This window comes from Marmota marmota, unplaced genomic scaffold (genome assembly GCF_001458135.2).
Source record: "Marmota marmota marmota unplaced genomic scaffold, marMar, whole genome shotgun sequence".
Classification (NCBI taxonomy): domain Eukaryota; kingdom Metazoa; phylum Chordata; class Mammalia; order Rodentia; family Sciuridae; genus Marmota; species Marmota marmota.
Genome location: NW_025999897.1, coordinates 987,271 through 1,005,266, shown reverse-complemented (window position 1 = coordinate 1,005,266; position 17,996 = coordinate 987,271). Strand labels below are relative to the sequence as shown.

At 50.1% G+C, this 17,996-nt stretch overlaps 1 protein-coding gene across 1 annotated transcript; it reads right to left on the bottom strand.

Moving 5' to 3' along the window:
- Positions 1 to 1,376: 1,376 nt before the first annotated feature.
- LOC107158323 (angiotensin-converting enzyme-like protein Ace3) lies at positions 1,377 to 12,429 on the bottom strand. Its single transcript, XM_048798198.1, is given in 15 exon segments — positions 1,377 to 1,741; positions 2,237 to 2,421; positions 7,085 to 7,207; positions 7,638 to 7,736; positions 8,805 to 8,949; positions 9,075 to 9,298; positions 9,642 to 9,814; positions 9,898 to 9,995; positions 10,084 to 10,125; positions 10,128 to 10,274; positions 10,957 to 11,100; positions 11,236 to 11,323; positions 11,555 to 11,713; positions 12,109 to 12,245; positions 12,342 to 12,429. Coding segments are annotated over 15 exon segments (2,217 nt in total).
- Between the last annotated feature and the right edge of the window lie 5,567 nt (positions 12,430 to 17,996).

Sequence of the window (17,996 nt, the reverse complement as noted above, 5' to 3'; positions counted from 1 at the left end):
ACTAAGGACATTACAGCACAGAAAAGTAAAAGCAGTAACAGGGACACTAAATGAGGGAACTGTAGAGTCTGGGTAGTGGGTAGTGGGTAGTGCTCAGCCTCCGCCAGAACATAGGAAGACGTCTATAAATCTGAGCAGATATAGGAACCATGGAGACCTCAACCTGGTACCTCTGTCCCCTAAACCACTGGCTTCTGGGCTCAGATTCTTTATCTGGAGAGAGCTGATCTTGTCTTTCGGCCATTCTCCTACAAACTTAACTGCTGCCCTAGTACCTCTTCTTTGTGGCTTCTGGCTTTAATGCTCCTTCCCCTCAAGTCTCCTCTATTCTCTGACACGCACTAACTTTCAGGTTCCCCTCGAGGCCCTAGACTCAGTCCAGACTTGGTGAGTCTGAAAATATTGGGTGTGGCACCCCTATGGCCAGCAGACTGGAGGGAAAGGACTGTCCCTAGAGCACTAATATTGAAAATATCCTCCTATAGCTCTCTCCTCATCCTCCCATCCCTCCCCACCCCCAACTGAGCCTGGAAGGGCACTGTTTGCCCTGTGCTTGCTCCCTAGGGCAACAGGCCAGGCGGCAGGTGTGTGTGTTGAATAAGGCCATCTCCGGAGCAGAGTGACTGGAGATGAGCTTTGTTTAAATATTAAAGAAGTCAATCATTAATCACGCCTGGCTCTGTGCCCAGCTACCCACTGTCTCCATTTGGGAGGGCCTGGGCTGGGGTAGGGAGAGCCACGGGGAAGTTGGTGAGGCTACTTGCATCTTAAGTGGCCAAAAAAGAGCTTTTGGGGATGGGATTATGTAGCCTAACACAGGGTGGGCCAGAGGATCAGTGGAGAGATGTGCCGACCCACATATAAAACACAATGATCATAACCTGGGCACCACCAATTCGTAAAGGAAAGTCCAGTTATACCTGAGGACATTTTATAAGGGTACTGAAGCAGAGTCCTTTTTCTAACCAGAGCAGAGATTCCTTGAGTCCTGCAGCTCCAACCAAGCCCGGTAGCGGGGCTCCTGAACTAAACAAGGCTATGTGAAGAATCACTTCTGGGTATGACTTGTGACGGGGGCGGTTTGGAGGGAGACAGCCACTGAGTCACTAAAACCATGGTTCCTGAGCCCCTTGGAGAAAGGGGGTTGGCCTGGAACCCAAAGCACACATGGAATCACAGTTGGTCACCTGTGCACATGGCGTCACACACCAGTTTGCAAACACACAATCAGAATGCCACATGTACCCAGATCTGCCACAATTGCACCCAATCACAATTGGGCACTATGCTTGCAGACTCTCCCCTCCCTGCTATCTCACCCTCCCTGGCTTGACTGCCCTCCTCCTGCCCCACAACTTTACCAGTCTGACTGGTGGCTAGTCTGCGCCCCAACCATCAGATTTCATCCACGGAGGCTTCTAGTTCTGCCATGTGAAGATCCGAATAGTCAAAATAATTGAGCACAGCATCAGGATAAGACAGAGGCCCAGCAGCAGCCACTGTCCTCGGGCAGCCTGGTGGGGCTCCATGGGTACACACAGGAAGCTGGTGTTGCCTGTCTCAGTGTTGTCTGAAGAGTCTTTGTTCGCTGACTGTTTTTCCATGATGAATAGCCTGGAGGCCAACCCCAGGATCATCAGGAACATGATAATGCATAGGATCAGCAGCACCCACTGCCCAGACCTGGCTGCCTTAGGCTCCAATTCCATGCTCAGGAATGCTGCTTTAGGTTTTCTTCTTTCTGTGGAAGACAAGATGGTCTCACAGAGAAGATGAGTCTGGGGAGGGGAACTTGGGGCCCCCTGTGGCTGTCGGGGAAGATCTGACAGCCACTGACCTTCTCTCTTCTCAGGTCACAAGTAAGGGCATTGCCCCAGAAGGAGGATGAGAAAGAAGAATAGAAGGAAGAGAAGGAGAAGGTGGATGTGGGTAGGGCAACATACCCCATGGAGCTCAGTCAGGAGGTAAGGTGTTAACCCTCTACTCAGATGCCAGCCTGACAGTCTAGCTGGCTTGTGTGCCAGGAAGCAACTGAGTTTGGGGCTGGGAAAACTGAGTTTTGTGGTCATGGCTGAGGCTGCACCAGGTCTGGTACAAAGAGGGCCCCCCAGCAGCACTGCTGGGCTGGCTCAAGCCAGGCTGTAGATGTTAAGGTTAGAGTAGGGGCTGTCCCAGGGCAGGGCAGTGTGGGGCCTCGGGCTGCACCAGAGTTGGGAGAAGGGTCAGATTATCCAACCTGGGAAGGAACAGCTGAAGTCTGGCCAGCCCAGGATTTCCCCCTGCTGCACATTCTCGGTCACCAGCCAGTTCAGCAGTGGCTTGAAGTAGCTCAGGAGGGCCTCCGAAGACATCTTGGACTTCCCAGTCAGCTCCTTTAGGACCTGTGGCCAGGGCTTGCTTGAGCCCACCTTCAGGACATCCCTGGGGGCGTGAGGACAACTGTGAGGCCATGTGAGGGTGTCAGCAGGTGCTCCTCAGTAAACTTAACCCTGGCCCCAGGACTTTGCCAGCCAGAGTCTACCCATAGAGCTCAGCATAGTGGGTATGACCACCAGCTTTGAAATAAAACTCAGGTGAGTTTGAATCTCAATTCTGTCACTAATTAGCTGTGGGTTCTTGGGTAGGTAACCTAACCTGTCTGAGCCTCAGTTTTCACATCCATAAAATGGAGATAATAATAGTATCTGTTGGGTGCAGAGCAGGCTGAACTGTGTTGTCTGCTGGGCAGGCTGAACAGATGTTGGCTGCAAGATAGCCCACACACTCAAATCCCCCTCTATCTGGTCCTTTATCACCTGTTTGCCTCAAGTCTGAACATTCAACCCTGCTTAAGGCTGAACACTTAACCCCCCCTTGGGCCATCAAGGCAGCTTGCAGACCCAGAGGCCCCATTAGATTTGGGCTATAAAAACTCCCTCCTGCCAGGCCCCCCTCTCTCTTGCTCTTTCTCTCTTGCTCTCTCTCTCTTGCTCTTTATCTTTCTTACGCGCGCGCTCTGTCTCTCTTTTGCTCTTGCTCTCTCCCTGTTCATCTCTTCTCTTTTCTCTTTCTTTCCTTCTTTCCTTTCTCTTTGTTGCACTGCTGCAATAAAGATCTTTTGGTTGCTCCGAGTGTTGTGGTCACTTTCCTTTCAGTATCTACCTCACAGTGTTGCTGCAATGCCTAGAGGCAATAAATAGAGGCAATGATTGCTGCTGCTGCTGTTTATCAGCACTAATGCTCATTGTTATTCTCCTGGACTCAAATAGGCATGAAGTCTGAGCTACTGTTCCCTGTGGGGTGACCAGGGACAGTAGGTAGAGGCAGCTTTTCAGCTTTCTGATCTCACAGGTAGGGTTTGGGAGAATTCAAGAGCTCATGAGCAGGAAGGGTCTCTGTGTGCCACCTGCAGTACTGCACAAATGTCAGCTCTGTCTTCAGGCACACCCAGTACGTGGTGGCAGGTGGTAGAGCCTTCAGCTTGGCACACTGTCCTCACGGTGGGGGGTACAGGGTGTGCTGAAGCCAGGTTTCCCGGCTCCTAACCCCAGGCTCCCTGCAGAGCAGCAGTGGGTAGATGTTGGTCCTTTTTAACCTGTTGGTCCCTGATCTGACCAGGAAAGAAGTGGGGTCTGGGGGCCCAGAGGTCACCATGTTCTAAACCCAGAAGTGCTTACTTATGGGCCACAGAACCTCAGGAACACAACTTAAAACCTCTCTCAGCCTCAGTTCCTCATCAGTAAAATGAGCCCCATGAGTACCCGCCCTTCATCGCAGTGAGGAGTACACCAGATAGTGATGAAGGAGGACTTTGTAGCCTGCAAAACATAACACACATCTCTTAATAAGCAACTGGGAAGGAATGAGGGGGAAAGTAAAGGTCAGCATATTCTTGGCTAAAATCACTGGAGAAGAGTGTAGTTAGGAATACAGAGAAATGAAGGTAAAGAGTTACCAAGATTGAAAGAAAAGAAATAAAAAGCAAAAAACAAAACAAAACAAAACAAAACAAAAAAACTTGGTGAGAGGAGTATATTAGACGCCAGATCCTGGGTAAAAAGAAGAAGCTGATGGGAGAACTTCATCCACTGAGAATCTGCTTACTTTTTTTTTCTTTTTTGGGGGTACCAGGAATTGAATCAGGGGCACTCGACCACTGAGCCACATTCCCCAGTCCTACTTTGTATTTGATTTAGAGACAGGGTCTCACTGAGTTGCTTAGCACCTCACTTTTGCTGAGGCGGGTTTTGAACTCGTGATCCTCCTGCCTCAGCCTCCTGAGCCACTGGGATTACAGGCATGTGTCACCGTGCCCAACAAGAGTCTGCTTACTTAAAAACAGCTCTTCAGCCTGTGAGGACAAAGTCTGTGACCCACCAGTGGCCCATGTGGGCTGCACAGAGGACAGAGGGCTGCAAAGCTGGCAGATGGGCATTTCTTGGAACGCCCAACTACAAAGTAACAGCAGCGTATCCATGGACAAGGTCAGGCCTACCGTGGCAGGGTGCAGGAGGTAGGCAGACTTTGGGAACTTAGATGGGGTCCACTTGGATCCTCCATTCCCAAAAGAACAAGACTGGAGCCTGGTTCAGGGGATTTACACATAGGAAGTAGCAAAATCAAATTGTAAGCTACTTGAAGCAAGCGACTCAAGAGGCTGAGGCAGGAGAATTGCCTGAGCCCAGCAGTTCAAGACCAACCTGGGCAACATAGTGAAAAAAGGAAAAAAAAAGGTATGTTTGGCAAGAGTAGCCCAGAATCTCTTCTTCTCTCCACCCCTCTGTGAAACTGAGGGAAAACCCGAATAAAACCTCTAGACTTAACCCACTTCTCCTCTTTGCTAACCTCAGTCACCTTTCCCCATGTGTCCTCAGGGAGGCAGATTTGAGACATGGGTCTCCTTTCTCACACTTGATGCACTGTGAATAAACTCTTTCTAATTTGCCAAATTACTCATTTCAGTGATTGGCATAATGTACTTCACCCAATAACACCTGCTTGCCACGCCCCACATCCCTGCAAAACCCTCACCTCCTCTGTTCCCTGCAGAGCCCACTGTCCAGAAAATGGTGTTCCAAGTCCTACACCTGGATTCAGGTCTTCCCAGAACAGGGATCTGGGCGGTGATGCAGGAGGACTGGCGATCAACAGTGAGAGACTGGCCACATGGAGTGGAGCCTAGTGCACCCTGGGAGCCCTGTGCACCGGGGTGGGGCAGAGGAGGGAAATGGTGAGAATGCCTGAAGCCAAACGTCCCACCAAGCAGGTGGGATAAAGAGGGGTGATTAAAAGTGAGCTGATGTAAACTGGGCACAGTGGTGCACGCCTGTCATCCCAGTACCTCAGGAGGCTGAGGCAGGTGGATGTCAAGTTCCAGCCCTGTCTCAGCAACTTAGCAAAACCTTGTCTCAAAATTAAAAAAAAAAAAAAGTAAAAATGGCTGGGATGTAGCTCAGTGGTAAAGCACCCCTGGGTTCAAGCCCCAGTACCAAAAATAGGAAGTCAAAGTAAAGAAAACAGGTCTGTTACTTCTTGCACACTACATTTGGGTACAGAGATCCCTTCTTGGTCCCCTGGAAGACCTCCTAAGCCTCTTTGCATGTCCACCAAGGCCTTTCCTATTGCTGTAGCCCCTTCCTAATATTTTGGAATTTATTAATTTCATCCATTGCCCTTTGCTGAGTGCAAGGCTGCTGGTTGGCACTGGCACAAGTAAACATTTGCTAAATGAATACATGGTGGGCAGCCAGAGACGTAAATGCAGATGACAGAGGTGCCTTATGTTCAACACATTCAGAAATGCGAAAAGCTAGGCCATCAGCCAAAACAAACCCCTGTGGTATGAAAGGGTGGGGGATGGTAGTCATGGAAAGTACAGCTCAAGGTCCAGGGGACCAGTCCTGCAACACATCTGGCCTGGTGATCACAGACAAAGTTCATGGTGGAATCACAAATATGCTCATTAAATATGCAAAGGATACCAAATTATTATGTGGGGTTGCTAATCCTCTGGGAGATAGGAATAAAACTCCAGGTGACCTTTACCAATTATCAGAATGAACACATTAAAATCAGTAGAAATCAAGAGGAAAAAGACCAGGGCAGCCGGTGGACTCTGCATCTCAGTGGTTGGGGTGTTGATCTTAGAACCATTAGACCTGGGCCAAATCTCTCCAGAAGGGCCTGTGTCTTTGGATAGAAGAAATGGTGTGAAAGACCTTGTGTTTTGGAGTAGTTCTGGCTTCAAAGCATGACTTTGCTTCTTGCTATATCGAATGGCACACAATCTTGTCACCTCTCTGACCTTCTGTTTCATAGTTTGTAAAAGGTGGATGGATAATAATGTCCATTTTATAAAAATAAGAGTAACTAACATGATGCATGGTAAGAACACTCATCAGAGAGCCTGGACCATTGCAAGAATGTTCTGCATTTTCAATTTAGGCCCCGAAACCCCTCCAAGTTTGCTTCAGGACCGAAAACAAACAAACAACCAAACAAACAACAACAACAAACTCATGCCACAGAGGCAGGCATGAAAAGGCTGAGCTAAATAGCAAGTGTAGGGAGAAAAGACCGGGGGATCCAAGTGGACCACAGGCTGATCAGAAGCAAGCCAAGAGACTGGTGCGAAAGCAACTTGGATTAGTCTAGGAACTGGACGAGTACTTCATGGAAAGGTGGGAAGAGCAGAGTGCATCCACTGTTGCCTCAAATGCTGCTGAGGGGACAATTGGGCACTGCAAAAGGGACGAGTAAGGAGATTCAGGTAGAAAATAAAAGGACAAGACAGGGCTCCAGCACTGGCTCTCTTCCTGGGACACTGGTGTCATGCATGTGCTCATGTGTATGTGCATGCACAAGTGTTAGCCAGAGGGGCTAAATAGCATGTTTGGCCACAGGAGGATAAACAAGAGGAAATGGGCTTTAATTAAAGTAGGACAGACTGCAGTCTGATACAAGGAAGAATTTTCACTAGAATGTCCACCCAGTGAAGCTCTGCCTAGGGAACCCAGGGTGGCCAGCGGAGACGAGAGAGCCTGGAGCGGGACTCCCTGTGAGGAAGATGGAGAGTAGAGGACAAATGAGGGAGGCGGGCACTCACCCTAGGATCTTCCCAGCCATCTTGGAGTTATAGATGCTACACTGGTGCAGTGGTCCCATGTGGCCTGCGGCCTTGCACAAGGCTTCGTGGAACTGGAACTGAAGCACTAGGCTGATGAAGTACCTGGAATGTGAGGGCAGGCTGGGAAGTGGGGTCAAGCGGGGGAGTCCAGGACCACATGGGGCCTGGCAGCTCTGACACACAGTGGCCCTTGTCAGCAGTCACCACCTTGGACAGGCCCTATAAGATTGGAGGCTCTCCTTCTCGACCTTCCTGACAATCACCCCAACCCTCACCTCCCTCTTCTTCCCCTCCTCTAGGGGACAGCAGGGATGGTGTAGAATATTCCCATTAACTCTGCCCTTCATACAGGATCTGATGGGAAAGTTCAAAGGATCCCAGGGCACAGCCCTAAGAAGCCTGTGCCATCTGAAGGGAAGAGGTGGACAGGGCTGCAGGAGATGTTTGAACCTGGAGATGCTGGGTGGAGTCACCATGACCCTCAAATCTCATCTCCCAGAGCTGGTACTGCTGATAGCACCCAGGCCCTTACCCTATGTAAGGCATGCTGGCAGAAATGTGGAACTTGGCACCCGGGTCAAAGTCATCCTCTGACCGAGGAATAGGGGGGCATAGGCCCTGGTACTTCAACCTGGTAGGAGAAAGACAGAGGCTTGCTCATGGTACCTGGAAGGTTCTCAGAGCCTTTTCTTCTTCAAAGCATTTGTATGTCCATCAAAACTGGACCAGGCTGGCCAATATGTCTTCATTCATTGAGTGAAAAGACGTGAGATTGGGAATCAATCGGGTCTCTCTGGGGAGGTGTTATCAAGAGAACAAGTAAGGTCAAGTTCCTGCTTGTATCCGTCTCCATCCTGGTGATGGGAGGCGGTGGATTACAGACCGGGAAACAGGCCGTTTCATCTGGTAAGTAGTGCAAGAAGAAAACAGAAACCCCTGCGGTGTGGTATTACTAGTGTTCCCATTCTACAAATGAGGAAACCAAGGCTTAGAGATGAGGAATTGACTGCAGGACCTCAGTAGTCACTGGGAAGAGCTGCAGGCTCACACCACCCTGTGTTCACCAGACTTGAGCCAGTCAATCCGGGGCCTGGTGGATGTGGAGATGCCCTGGTCATGGGCATTTATTATTGAATCAAATGATGTGCCTGACTGGGGCAGGCTCCTTTGGCAGCCTGAGGATGCTAAGCCCCTGGCAGGTGTGCGTGTTGTCCGGGTGGTAGGCTGGCCTCTCCCCAGTGGAAACGATTTCCTGAAAGGAAATGCTCAGGTCCCATAATCCCCTCTTCTGGCCTCACTGTAGGAAGGGGAAGGGAGAGAGGTGCAGGGGCCTGCCTGGTGGTCAGTGCTCTGTTCTCAGAGAAACGCAGCTTCCCAGCCACCCCGGAAGCAGGTGGGACCACCGCTGGGGTCCTCGTTTTCACAGATGAGATTAAAGCCTACACTTGCTCAGTGCTGGTGACAGATTGAGGTCTTGTGGTCGCCCATGCTGGCTCCACCCACTACATCATGGATACATTTATCTGATGACAGCAAACAGTCCACCCTGCCCTGGGGCTTCCCCGGCCCTTAGGGCACCAAAGTTGCACCCTTCGTTCTGCTTCCAAAAGAGAGGCCAGCAGCACCCTCTGGCAGTGGTGAGGACCCCTATCCAGGGGTGAGGATGGAGCGGAGAGCCCAGCACCACTGCCTTCCCTACCTGAAGTTCCACCACTCCTGGTTGTAGATGTCCTTTTGGATGGTGCCATCAAAGATCTTCCAACGAAACCTATCTATCATGTAGCCGAAGGGGATGAAGGCGATCTTGTCCAGAGCAATGCCCATTAGGAAGTTGACCTCCTCCTCTGGGGACAGGGAAAAGGTGATCAGACGGTGGCTCCTGGACTCTCTCTCTTCCTTTAGCCTTATCTGGACACCTCTGTCCCCCAGATTCAGGCTGCCCTCCTTCTTTCTCCTTGGTCCCCAGCACCTGAGTCCTGATGTTGCTGGCTGAGCAGGCCTCTATTAAGCAGATGCTGATAGGAAGAGGCTGAGAGGGTGACCATTGACCCCACCGCCTCTCCAAAGGCAGGATTGGCGCCTTCTCGGAAGAGGATGGAGAGGTTCTTGTACTGTAAGAAGTACTGGATATGGCCCATCTGGTGGAAGATGGACAGCAGATCTTTTATGTTCACTTCGGTGCACTTCTTTACCCTAGGATGAAAGGGCAGAGGTCAAGGGGCGTGGGATGCTCTGGACAGAACAGGAGGCTTCTCCATTCAGGCTCTTATTAAAGGAATGGGGTGGATGGGCAGGAGATCAGAAGGACCTTGACTTCTGTCTTTTCCTCTCCAGGTCCCATATCCAACCAGTGACCAAGGTGGTTGCTTTCATATCCATCTCCCCTTCTGTGCTCCCACATCTCATTCCCCCTCCCTGTCCCATCTCTTCCATTGCCCACTCCTCGCCCAGGCTGCCTGCGACAGGCCGATGTGGGCAGTGGGACAGTACAGGTTGGGCTGTGGTGCTGACTGCAGGCCGTGCTGGTGGCGGGCACCTGAAGTCTTTGCCATTGTAGAAGTCCCAGGCAGAGGTTTGGCACTCCACTTCCCGCCCATCGGGTGGTCTCTCCAACATGGACTTTTTCCAGAAATCAGGTGGGGTGGCCAGCATCCCCAAGGAGGTAAAAAATTTTTCAGCCTCTTCAAACATTTTCCCAGGCTTCCAGCGCTGTGGGGAAGAGGGTGCGTGGGCACTGCCCTATTTGCTCAGGGGTGCTGGAGGGTGGGCACACCCACAGGCCAAGAACTGACCTGGCCTTTCATGATCTTCGTGATGTCCTCTGGGGGTTTCTTGGGGAAGGGCAAGACCAGGTCTAGGATGTTGACCCATGACTGAGCCCACATGTTCCCTGGAAGGGGAGTGGAGGTGCTAAGAGAAGGGGACAGTGGTCTCCCTGCTTATTGAGCGCCTGCCTCTGCCACCGGCTGGGCCTTTACCTAGCAGGTGAGCAGGGATGGGCCCCCTCACATCGATGATATCGGGCCGTAGTGGCGGTGCAGGGCGCGGCGCACGTAGGCGTGCAGGTTCAGGTACAGCGGCTTCAGCTCCTGGAAGAGCCGCTCCAGGTCTTGCTCCAGGGTCTCATCCTCATACTTGGAGCGCCACAAAGCCCCCATGTCTTTGTAGCCTGGAACAGGAGAGGGGACCCACCAGGTGCTCACTACCCTTCCACCCGGGCCTCGAGAGGCCGGACACCCCGCTGCCTTCCAGGGAAGCCACTCAACCTTGGAGTCTTCATCTGCAAAATGAAAACACTACCTCCCAAGGCCACTGTGCACGTTGTCAGACCAAAGACGAAAAGTATCGAGTGAAGCCCACAACGTGAGCTCCAAGTCATGCCTGCTAGATCCTGTCTTCTCCCACCCTGCCTGAAGCCCCCTTAACCGTAGCCTAGTGACCACGTGGGTTTATTTCAGATCCTCCAAAATGCCAGCTCCCTCCCCATGGGAACTTCTGCCTGGGATGCTCTTTTGCCCTGGCTTGTGTGGCTCTTGCCCATCTTTCTGTGTGAACATCAGAGAGACCTTTTCTGACCACATATCTGGAGCTAGCATCTCCTCATTCCCTCCCTGGGCAGTTCCTTCCTCTGCGACACCATCCCAAGTGGTACCAGACATGAGTGTTCAATTGAACACAATCACCTCCCCACCAGGGCCATCTGTTTATCTTTACCCACGTGGTTTGAGAACTTCTGCAGTACCCAGCACACATTAGGTGCTTTACCAATATTTGGGAAGCCCAGCTCCAGAGCCAGTGGTGACCCTCTCTGGGCCCTGAGTGTTGCCCTGGGACTGGTCCAACCTGCTCACCGTTGAGCCGCGCGGCCTTGTTGCTGAGGATTACGTAGCGCTCGAAGATGGGACGAAGCTGGCGACCCACAGCATCCCGCCAGCCTTGCCAGGCCCACAGCAGCTCCTTCTGGTCCCTGGAGTTGGCCATGATTTCTTGGAGGTCTGGGCCCAGAAAAGGAGCTGTGTGGGACCCCGTGTACCTTCCTCTGCCCTCAGCCTCCCTGGGTGCCAGTCTCTGACCAAAAGAACACAGTTTGGGGTGGGAGGCCCATTGAAGGGGCAGGGTTGGGTGCTTACCAGGCTCCAGGGGTAGGCAGGGCCCCTCATCCAGGCACACCTGGGCCATATTGTATGCCGTCTCCATGTAGGCCAGAAGCTTGTTGTACTGGGGGGGCAGGTGTTACCCAGGGCAGGCCTGTGCCCTTGGGCCCACTCCCAGCACTACCCCCACCAGCCAGGAGAAGTGGGCCTGGCTGAAGCTCCCACCTCCAGAGGAAGTTCTGGTCCCCGCCAAGCCCCTCCTGCCCCAGACACGCTGGTTCCCCCACCAGGCCTGACCCACCCACCCCTGGGGTGGGGGAGCATGTGCCTGGAGGCCTGGGGCTCTATCCATCACCTCCCAGAGCTCGTCCTTGGGCAAGGCTGCCTTGCCTATGTCCAGCAGCTTACTCAGCATGCGCTTCACGGCTGGGTCCTGGAACTGGGCGATCTTAAACAGGCGGGCCCGGCTGCCGAAGTACACCATGACCTGGGACCTCTCCAACTCCTTGTGCAGCTGGAAAGAGCGTCACTGTGTTTGTCGTGTCAGGTCAGGGGAAGGTGTAAGTATCCCATGTCGAGCCCCAGGGCCACAGCACCCCAACCCCCTCCCAAAGCCCACTTTAATGGTCTAGAAATAGTGAAGATTTGCTAAGAGGAAGAGGGAGAAAGCCTGGATCCCTAGAAGCAAGAAGGTAAGATTTACAAGTGAAAAGAAGCCACAGATTCTTATGCAGAGAAAGTCTAGGCCACTAAGGGGCCTGGAGTTTGCAATTAGCTTTAACATGTGCTTTGGGGTTTCCCTCTTTCCTCTAGCTCTGGAAAGAGGGCAGGAAGTAGGGTCCCCAACCTCCCAAGACCCCTGAGAAGAGCAAGAGGATTCAGAAGGACTGGGGGGAGGTGGTACCACACCATATCCTCCCGATTTTTCTTGGTGATGTTGGTGACATAGTTCCAAGCAGCCTCCATGAACTGGTTCAACACAACCTGGGCTGTTTGCTCATAAAACTGCAGGAACAGCTTTGCCTCAGTCTCGTTGTAGAACTCATCTGCAGGGAAGGGGATGGGCATCATGTGGTCTGGGGAGGCCTGCCCCTACCCAGTCCCCTTCTCTGGTCCCACGCTCCTTCAGGTCCCAGCCGCACCTAAGCTTTGATCACCCACAGTCATGAGCCATGGCAAGAGCTGTCCGTAACAGAGGAGCACAGTAGGTAAGGTCCAGGGCGAGTCCATCTTGTTCCCATGACCAAGAGAACAGCAGAGCTGGAGGAGGCTATGGGCCAATCACGAGCCAGCTCCATATTGTGACATCAGGGGCCACAGGGTCAGCCATGGAATGTTAGAACTGGAAATTCCCTGCCTGCCTTCTGGTGCAAGTGTCCCCATTTTATAGATGAGGAGAAACTGAGGTCTAGAACAGTCGAACCATATGACCTGGTTCACCTGGCCAGCTGATGGCAGAGCCAAGAGGAGAACACGGGACTCTGGAGTTTGAACTTGTTACTCTACTTAGTCACTTCATCCCTGGGCATTGACCAGGAATTGATGAGATCCCTCCTGAGTAGGTGAGTGGGATGATGGATGGAGGGAGGGAGGGAGGGATGATGGATAGATGGATGGAAGTGACATAAGAGACTGCACCTCTTATGTTCACATTTGGAGCCTTTATGTCTCTCATGGGACATGGGACCATCCCTAGGCTGTGTAGGACCCTTCCTACCTGCGTCTATAGGGAGAGTCTGACGCTGAGTGTGCAGCCAGCATAGGCATAGGAGGTGGAGGACCGTGTGAGGTGTGCAGAGGGGTGACCAGCGACTTCATTCAAGGTGTGTGTCTGTGAGTACCTGAGCCTGATTTCAGCACCAACCACAGCACTCAGCAATTTGATGGCCCTTGGTGACTCCCCAGTACACTGACACATATAGTGTGGGGAGACCCACCTCACCTGCCCCACCTCAGAATTCCTTCCTCAGACTCACTCCCCTTTACTCACAGAACCCTCGATTCTGTGTCCCCTTTAGTCACCTCAGCTCAGGACCACCCACCCCTTCACATAGGTCAACACCATGGCCACAAAAACTGACCAGAGAGTTAAAAAAAAAAAAAGCGCAACACACATGCGCACACACAGACACAGAAAGAAAAAAAAATCAGTGACACTTCTAGCTAAACTGATCAACTGAGGTCACAGGAAAGTCCCTCCTCCTGATTCAAGCACATAGCTATGCCTGATAAAGCACAGTATTTTGAAAATGAAGAAAGTAGAGCTTAGCTGGAAACTAAGAAAGAAGACTCGGATGCTGGAGGTGGCAGTGAGTGGGGGTGAAGCCCTGCAACCAGGGGGAGGGTCCTCCATGCACAGAGCTGCAGCCTTGCTGTCTGCACCTGCTGGTCACCTCCTGGGGGGTGGAAGCCTCACTTCCATGGAGCTGGGAGGTAAGTTCTGACTCTCTTTCTAAGGGGACCCGCAAGAAGCAGGTGTGCGCATGAAATCTTGCCGGAAGCCTTTTCTAACTCAGTGAGGGTGGCTCATAGGTCAAGTTTATTGTTGACTAGAGGAGAAAATCTGGTGCCAGGAGGGACTGTAACAACCTGCACAAGTACTGTCCAAGTGCTGGGCACCATTAGGGGCTTTCAGTATCAAAATCCTCAACAAACCCATGAAGTGGGTACATGGTCAACACCCTGTTTCACACGCATAGAGAGGCTGAGAAACATGCTCACAGTCACACAAATTAGCGAAGTGTGGAGGGGAAGCTCAAATCCAAATCGTCCGGCTCCAGAGCCTGGGTTAAACTTCAGACACGGTGAATGGAGCAGGCCACACGGAGGAAGGACAGGACTCAGCAATCTGAAAGGGACTTAAAATACAGGTCTCTATGCCAAATACAATAACTAAAGATGCCTCTAAGGCCAAAACAAAAAAGCAAACGCTATAAAAATTTTTTTTAGAAGAAAACATTGGGGAAATGTTTAATGACATTGGATTTGGCAATGATTTCTTGGTTACGACACCAAAAGCCCGGTAACAACAACAAACACAGACAAATTCAACTTCATTAAAATTAAAAAACCTTTGTGCATCCAAGGACCTCATCAACAGGCAGCCCACACAATTGGAGAAAATATTTGCAAATCCAAATCTGATAAGGGATTAATATTCAGGACATGCACTCAGCGATCCTCTAACTCAACATCCAAAGAAGGGAGAAGGATTTGAGTAGACATCTCTTGGCAGCTGGAAGTTGACCAGAGAGTTAAAGTGAAAAATAATGCACAAGGATAAGTCAGAAAAATGCTCATGAAGTTCATAATCCTGGGGATGTGGCTCAAGCGGTAGCGTGCTCACCTGGCATGCGTGTGGCCCGGGTTCGATCCTCAGCACCACATACAAACAAAGATGTTATGTCCGCCTAAAAAATAAATAAATAAATATTAAAAAAAAAAAAAGGATTATGGCCGAGAAACCAATTTGACATCATTTCATATATCAGTTTCCTAGGACCACGGTACCAAATAACCACAAACTGGGTGGCTTAAACAACAGACTTTTATTCTCCTACAGAAGTTGGAAACCAAGAGGTAGGAAGTGCTATGCTCTCTCCAGAGGCTGTAGGGCATATCCACTACCTGTCTTTCCCAGCTTCTGGTGACTGTTGGCATTTCCCCCTCAGTGGCCATTCACTACATCTCTGCATGGCCCTCACTGGATACCTGCACAACCACCTGGAGCTGCTGCAAGGCCAAGCAAAGAAAGTATAAAAGTGAGCACCACTGGGTAATGGGAAAGCCCCACAAGTGCTGCAGTCTGGCTGGGCACAATCAGGAGCCACTTGTCAAAAGAAACTAACTTTATTTTTAGAACCACACACTCCAAACAAAACAGCCTCTCAGGAAAAACCCTCAGAGCCTCAACTGCCACCACCGGCTTTCCACAAGCCTCTCTCTCCCACACAAGCTTCTCCCCACCTCCCACAATCCTCCTGCTCTTGAGGCCGATTGGCTGGGTCATGTGGGCGGAGCCAAAAAAGTCCCCCAATGAGCAGCTCCGTGGTCTGAAAGGGCAGGGAAACAGCCCAATGAGCATCACCGCAGAGGAGCCAATCAGCTAGATGTTGCTGGGGCGCTGTGAGCCAATCATCAGCTGGCAGCTGGAAGTTTGCTGGCAGCTGGAAGTTTGCTGGGGCCCCTTCGGCTGTGGCTCTCAACAATCTCTCTCAAGAGGATATGCAAAGAGATCATAAGCACAGCAAAAAATAATCAGCAACATTAATCATTAGGGAAATGCAAACCAAAGCCCCTTCACACCCATTAGGATGGCTATTATCAAAAAACCCAGAAAAGTGTTTGCAAGGATGTAGAGAAATGGGAGCTCTGTGGGAATGAAGACAGGTGTAGTGACTGTGGAAAATAGTGTGGAAGTTCCTTTAAAAATCAAGCATAAGGGGCTGGGGATGTGGCTCAAGTGGTAGCACGCTCACCTAGCATGCGTGAGGCACTGGGTTCGATTCTCAGAACCACATTAAAAAAATGAACAAAATAAAGAAAATACATATAAAAAATCAAGCATAAAATTACCTTCTGTTCCAGAAATTCCACTTTGAGGTATCTACACAAAAGAAATGGAGGTAGGGGCTTCAGTGTTCATAACAGGATTATTCACATTAGCCTTTGGAAGCCCAAATATTCATCGACAGATAAATAGATAAATAAAATGGGGTGTATACATACAATGGAATATTATTCAGAATATTATCTGATACACGCTCCAACATGGATGAGCCTTGAAAATATGCTGAGTAAAAACTTGGAATGGAACCACCATTTGACCCAGTTATCCCACTTCTCAGTTTATACACAAAGGACTTAAAATCAGCATACTACAGTGACACAGCCACATCAATGTTTATACAGCTTAATTCACAATAGCTAAGCTATGGAACCAACCTATGTGCCCTTCAACAAATGAATGGATAAAGAAATTGTGGTATATACACAATGGAATATTATCAGCCATAAAGAAGAATGAAATTATGGTATTTGTAGGTAAATGGATGGAACTGGAGACTATTGTGCTAAGTAAAATAATCCAATCCCCAAATTCCAAAGGCTGAATGTTCTCTCTGATAAGCCGATGCTTTCTTACAATAGGTGGGGGGCAGGGGAGCAGAGGGTGGGAGGGAGATTCGTGGGACTGGATGGGAGGGTCTTGGGGGAAGGGAATGAGAAAGTAGAATGAGTGGACAAAACCTCTATGTTCATATATGAATACACAACCAATGTGACTCCACAGCACGTACAACCACAAGAATGGGAAGTTATACTCCGTGTATGTATGATGTGTCAAAATACATTCTACTGTCATGTATAACTAAAAAGAACGAATAAAAAAAACATGTGGGGGGGTAGGGAAGAATGAAGGAACTTTGCATTGTGCAGAGGGGAGTGAGGGGAGGGTGGGGGTGTGGGGATGGGAAGGATCGTGGAATGAGACAGACATTATTACCCTATATACATGTATGATTACACTGCTGGAGTCACTCTGCTGCATGTACAGCCAGAGGAATGAGAAATTGTGCTCCATTTGTGCACAATGTGTCAAAATGCATTCTACTGCCCTGTATAACTAATTAGAACAAATTAAAACATTAAAAAAAAACATGTTGAGTGAAATAAGCCAGACCTCAAAGGATAAAGTTTGTGTGATTCCACTTACATGAGGTATCTAAAAGAGTCAAATTCATAGAGACGGAAATTAGAACCGTGGTTACTAGGGGCTGGAGCAGAGGACAATGGAGAGTTACTGTTGAATGGGACAGAGTTTCAGTTTGGGAAGTTTAAAAAATTCTGGAGCCAGGCACAGTGGTGCATTCCTATAATCCCAGTGATTCCAGAGGCTGAGGCAGGAGGATTGCAAGTTTGAGGCCAGCCTCAGCAAGACGCTGTCTCAAAATAAAAAATAAAAAGGGCTGGAGATGTGACTTAGTGGTAAGGCACCCCTGGGTTCAATCCTCAGTACCACTGACACACTCACACACACACTCACACGCACACACACACACACACACACAAGATTCTGGAAATGGACGGTGGCTATGTAATAATGTGAATGTACTTGATACCATTGAATTTTATACTTTAAACATTTTTTAAATAGCTGGGCATGTTGGCACATGCCTGTAATTCCAGAGGCTCAGGAGACTGAGGTAGGAGGATTGCAAGTTCAAAGCCAGGCTCAACAATCTAGAGAGGCCCTAAGCAACTTAGTGAGACCCTGTCTCTAATAAAATATAAAAAGGGCCAGGGATGTGACTCAGTGGTTAGGTGCTTCTGGGTTCAATCCTTAGTTCCCCTGTCCCCCCAAAAAAAGGTTCAAATGAGACTGAGGTGTAGTTCAGAGAGAGAGAGAGAGAGAGAGAGAGAGACACTAGGGATCAAACCCAGGCCTTGGACATGCTAGGCAACTCCTTTACCACTGAGCTAAATCCCCAGCTCCCCACAAAAAATGACTAAAATGGTTAATTTTTATGCTATTTGTATTTCATCATAAGTTAAGACACAGGTCTTTAAAGGAGTTAAGCAGGATCTTTGAAGCCAAATTAAGCTTTTGTGAAAGCACAAAACCTCCTGTGAGGAGGATTCTGAACTGAGCACAGAGGTCAAGCAGGAGGCTGAGGAGGAGAATCGGGGTCTGGAGAGACAGAGCCTGGGGAACCCCTGGGGCTTGCAGGTAAGAAAAACAGCAGAAGACAGCCACCGCAGATCAGACGGGATCCCCCACCTCCCCAGAGGCTGGAGAA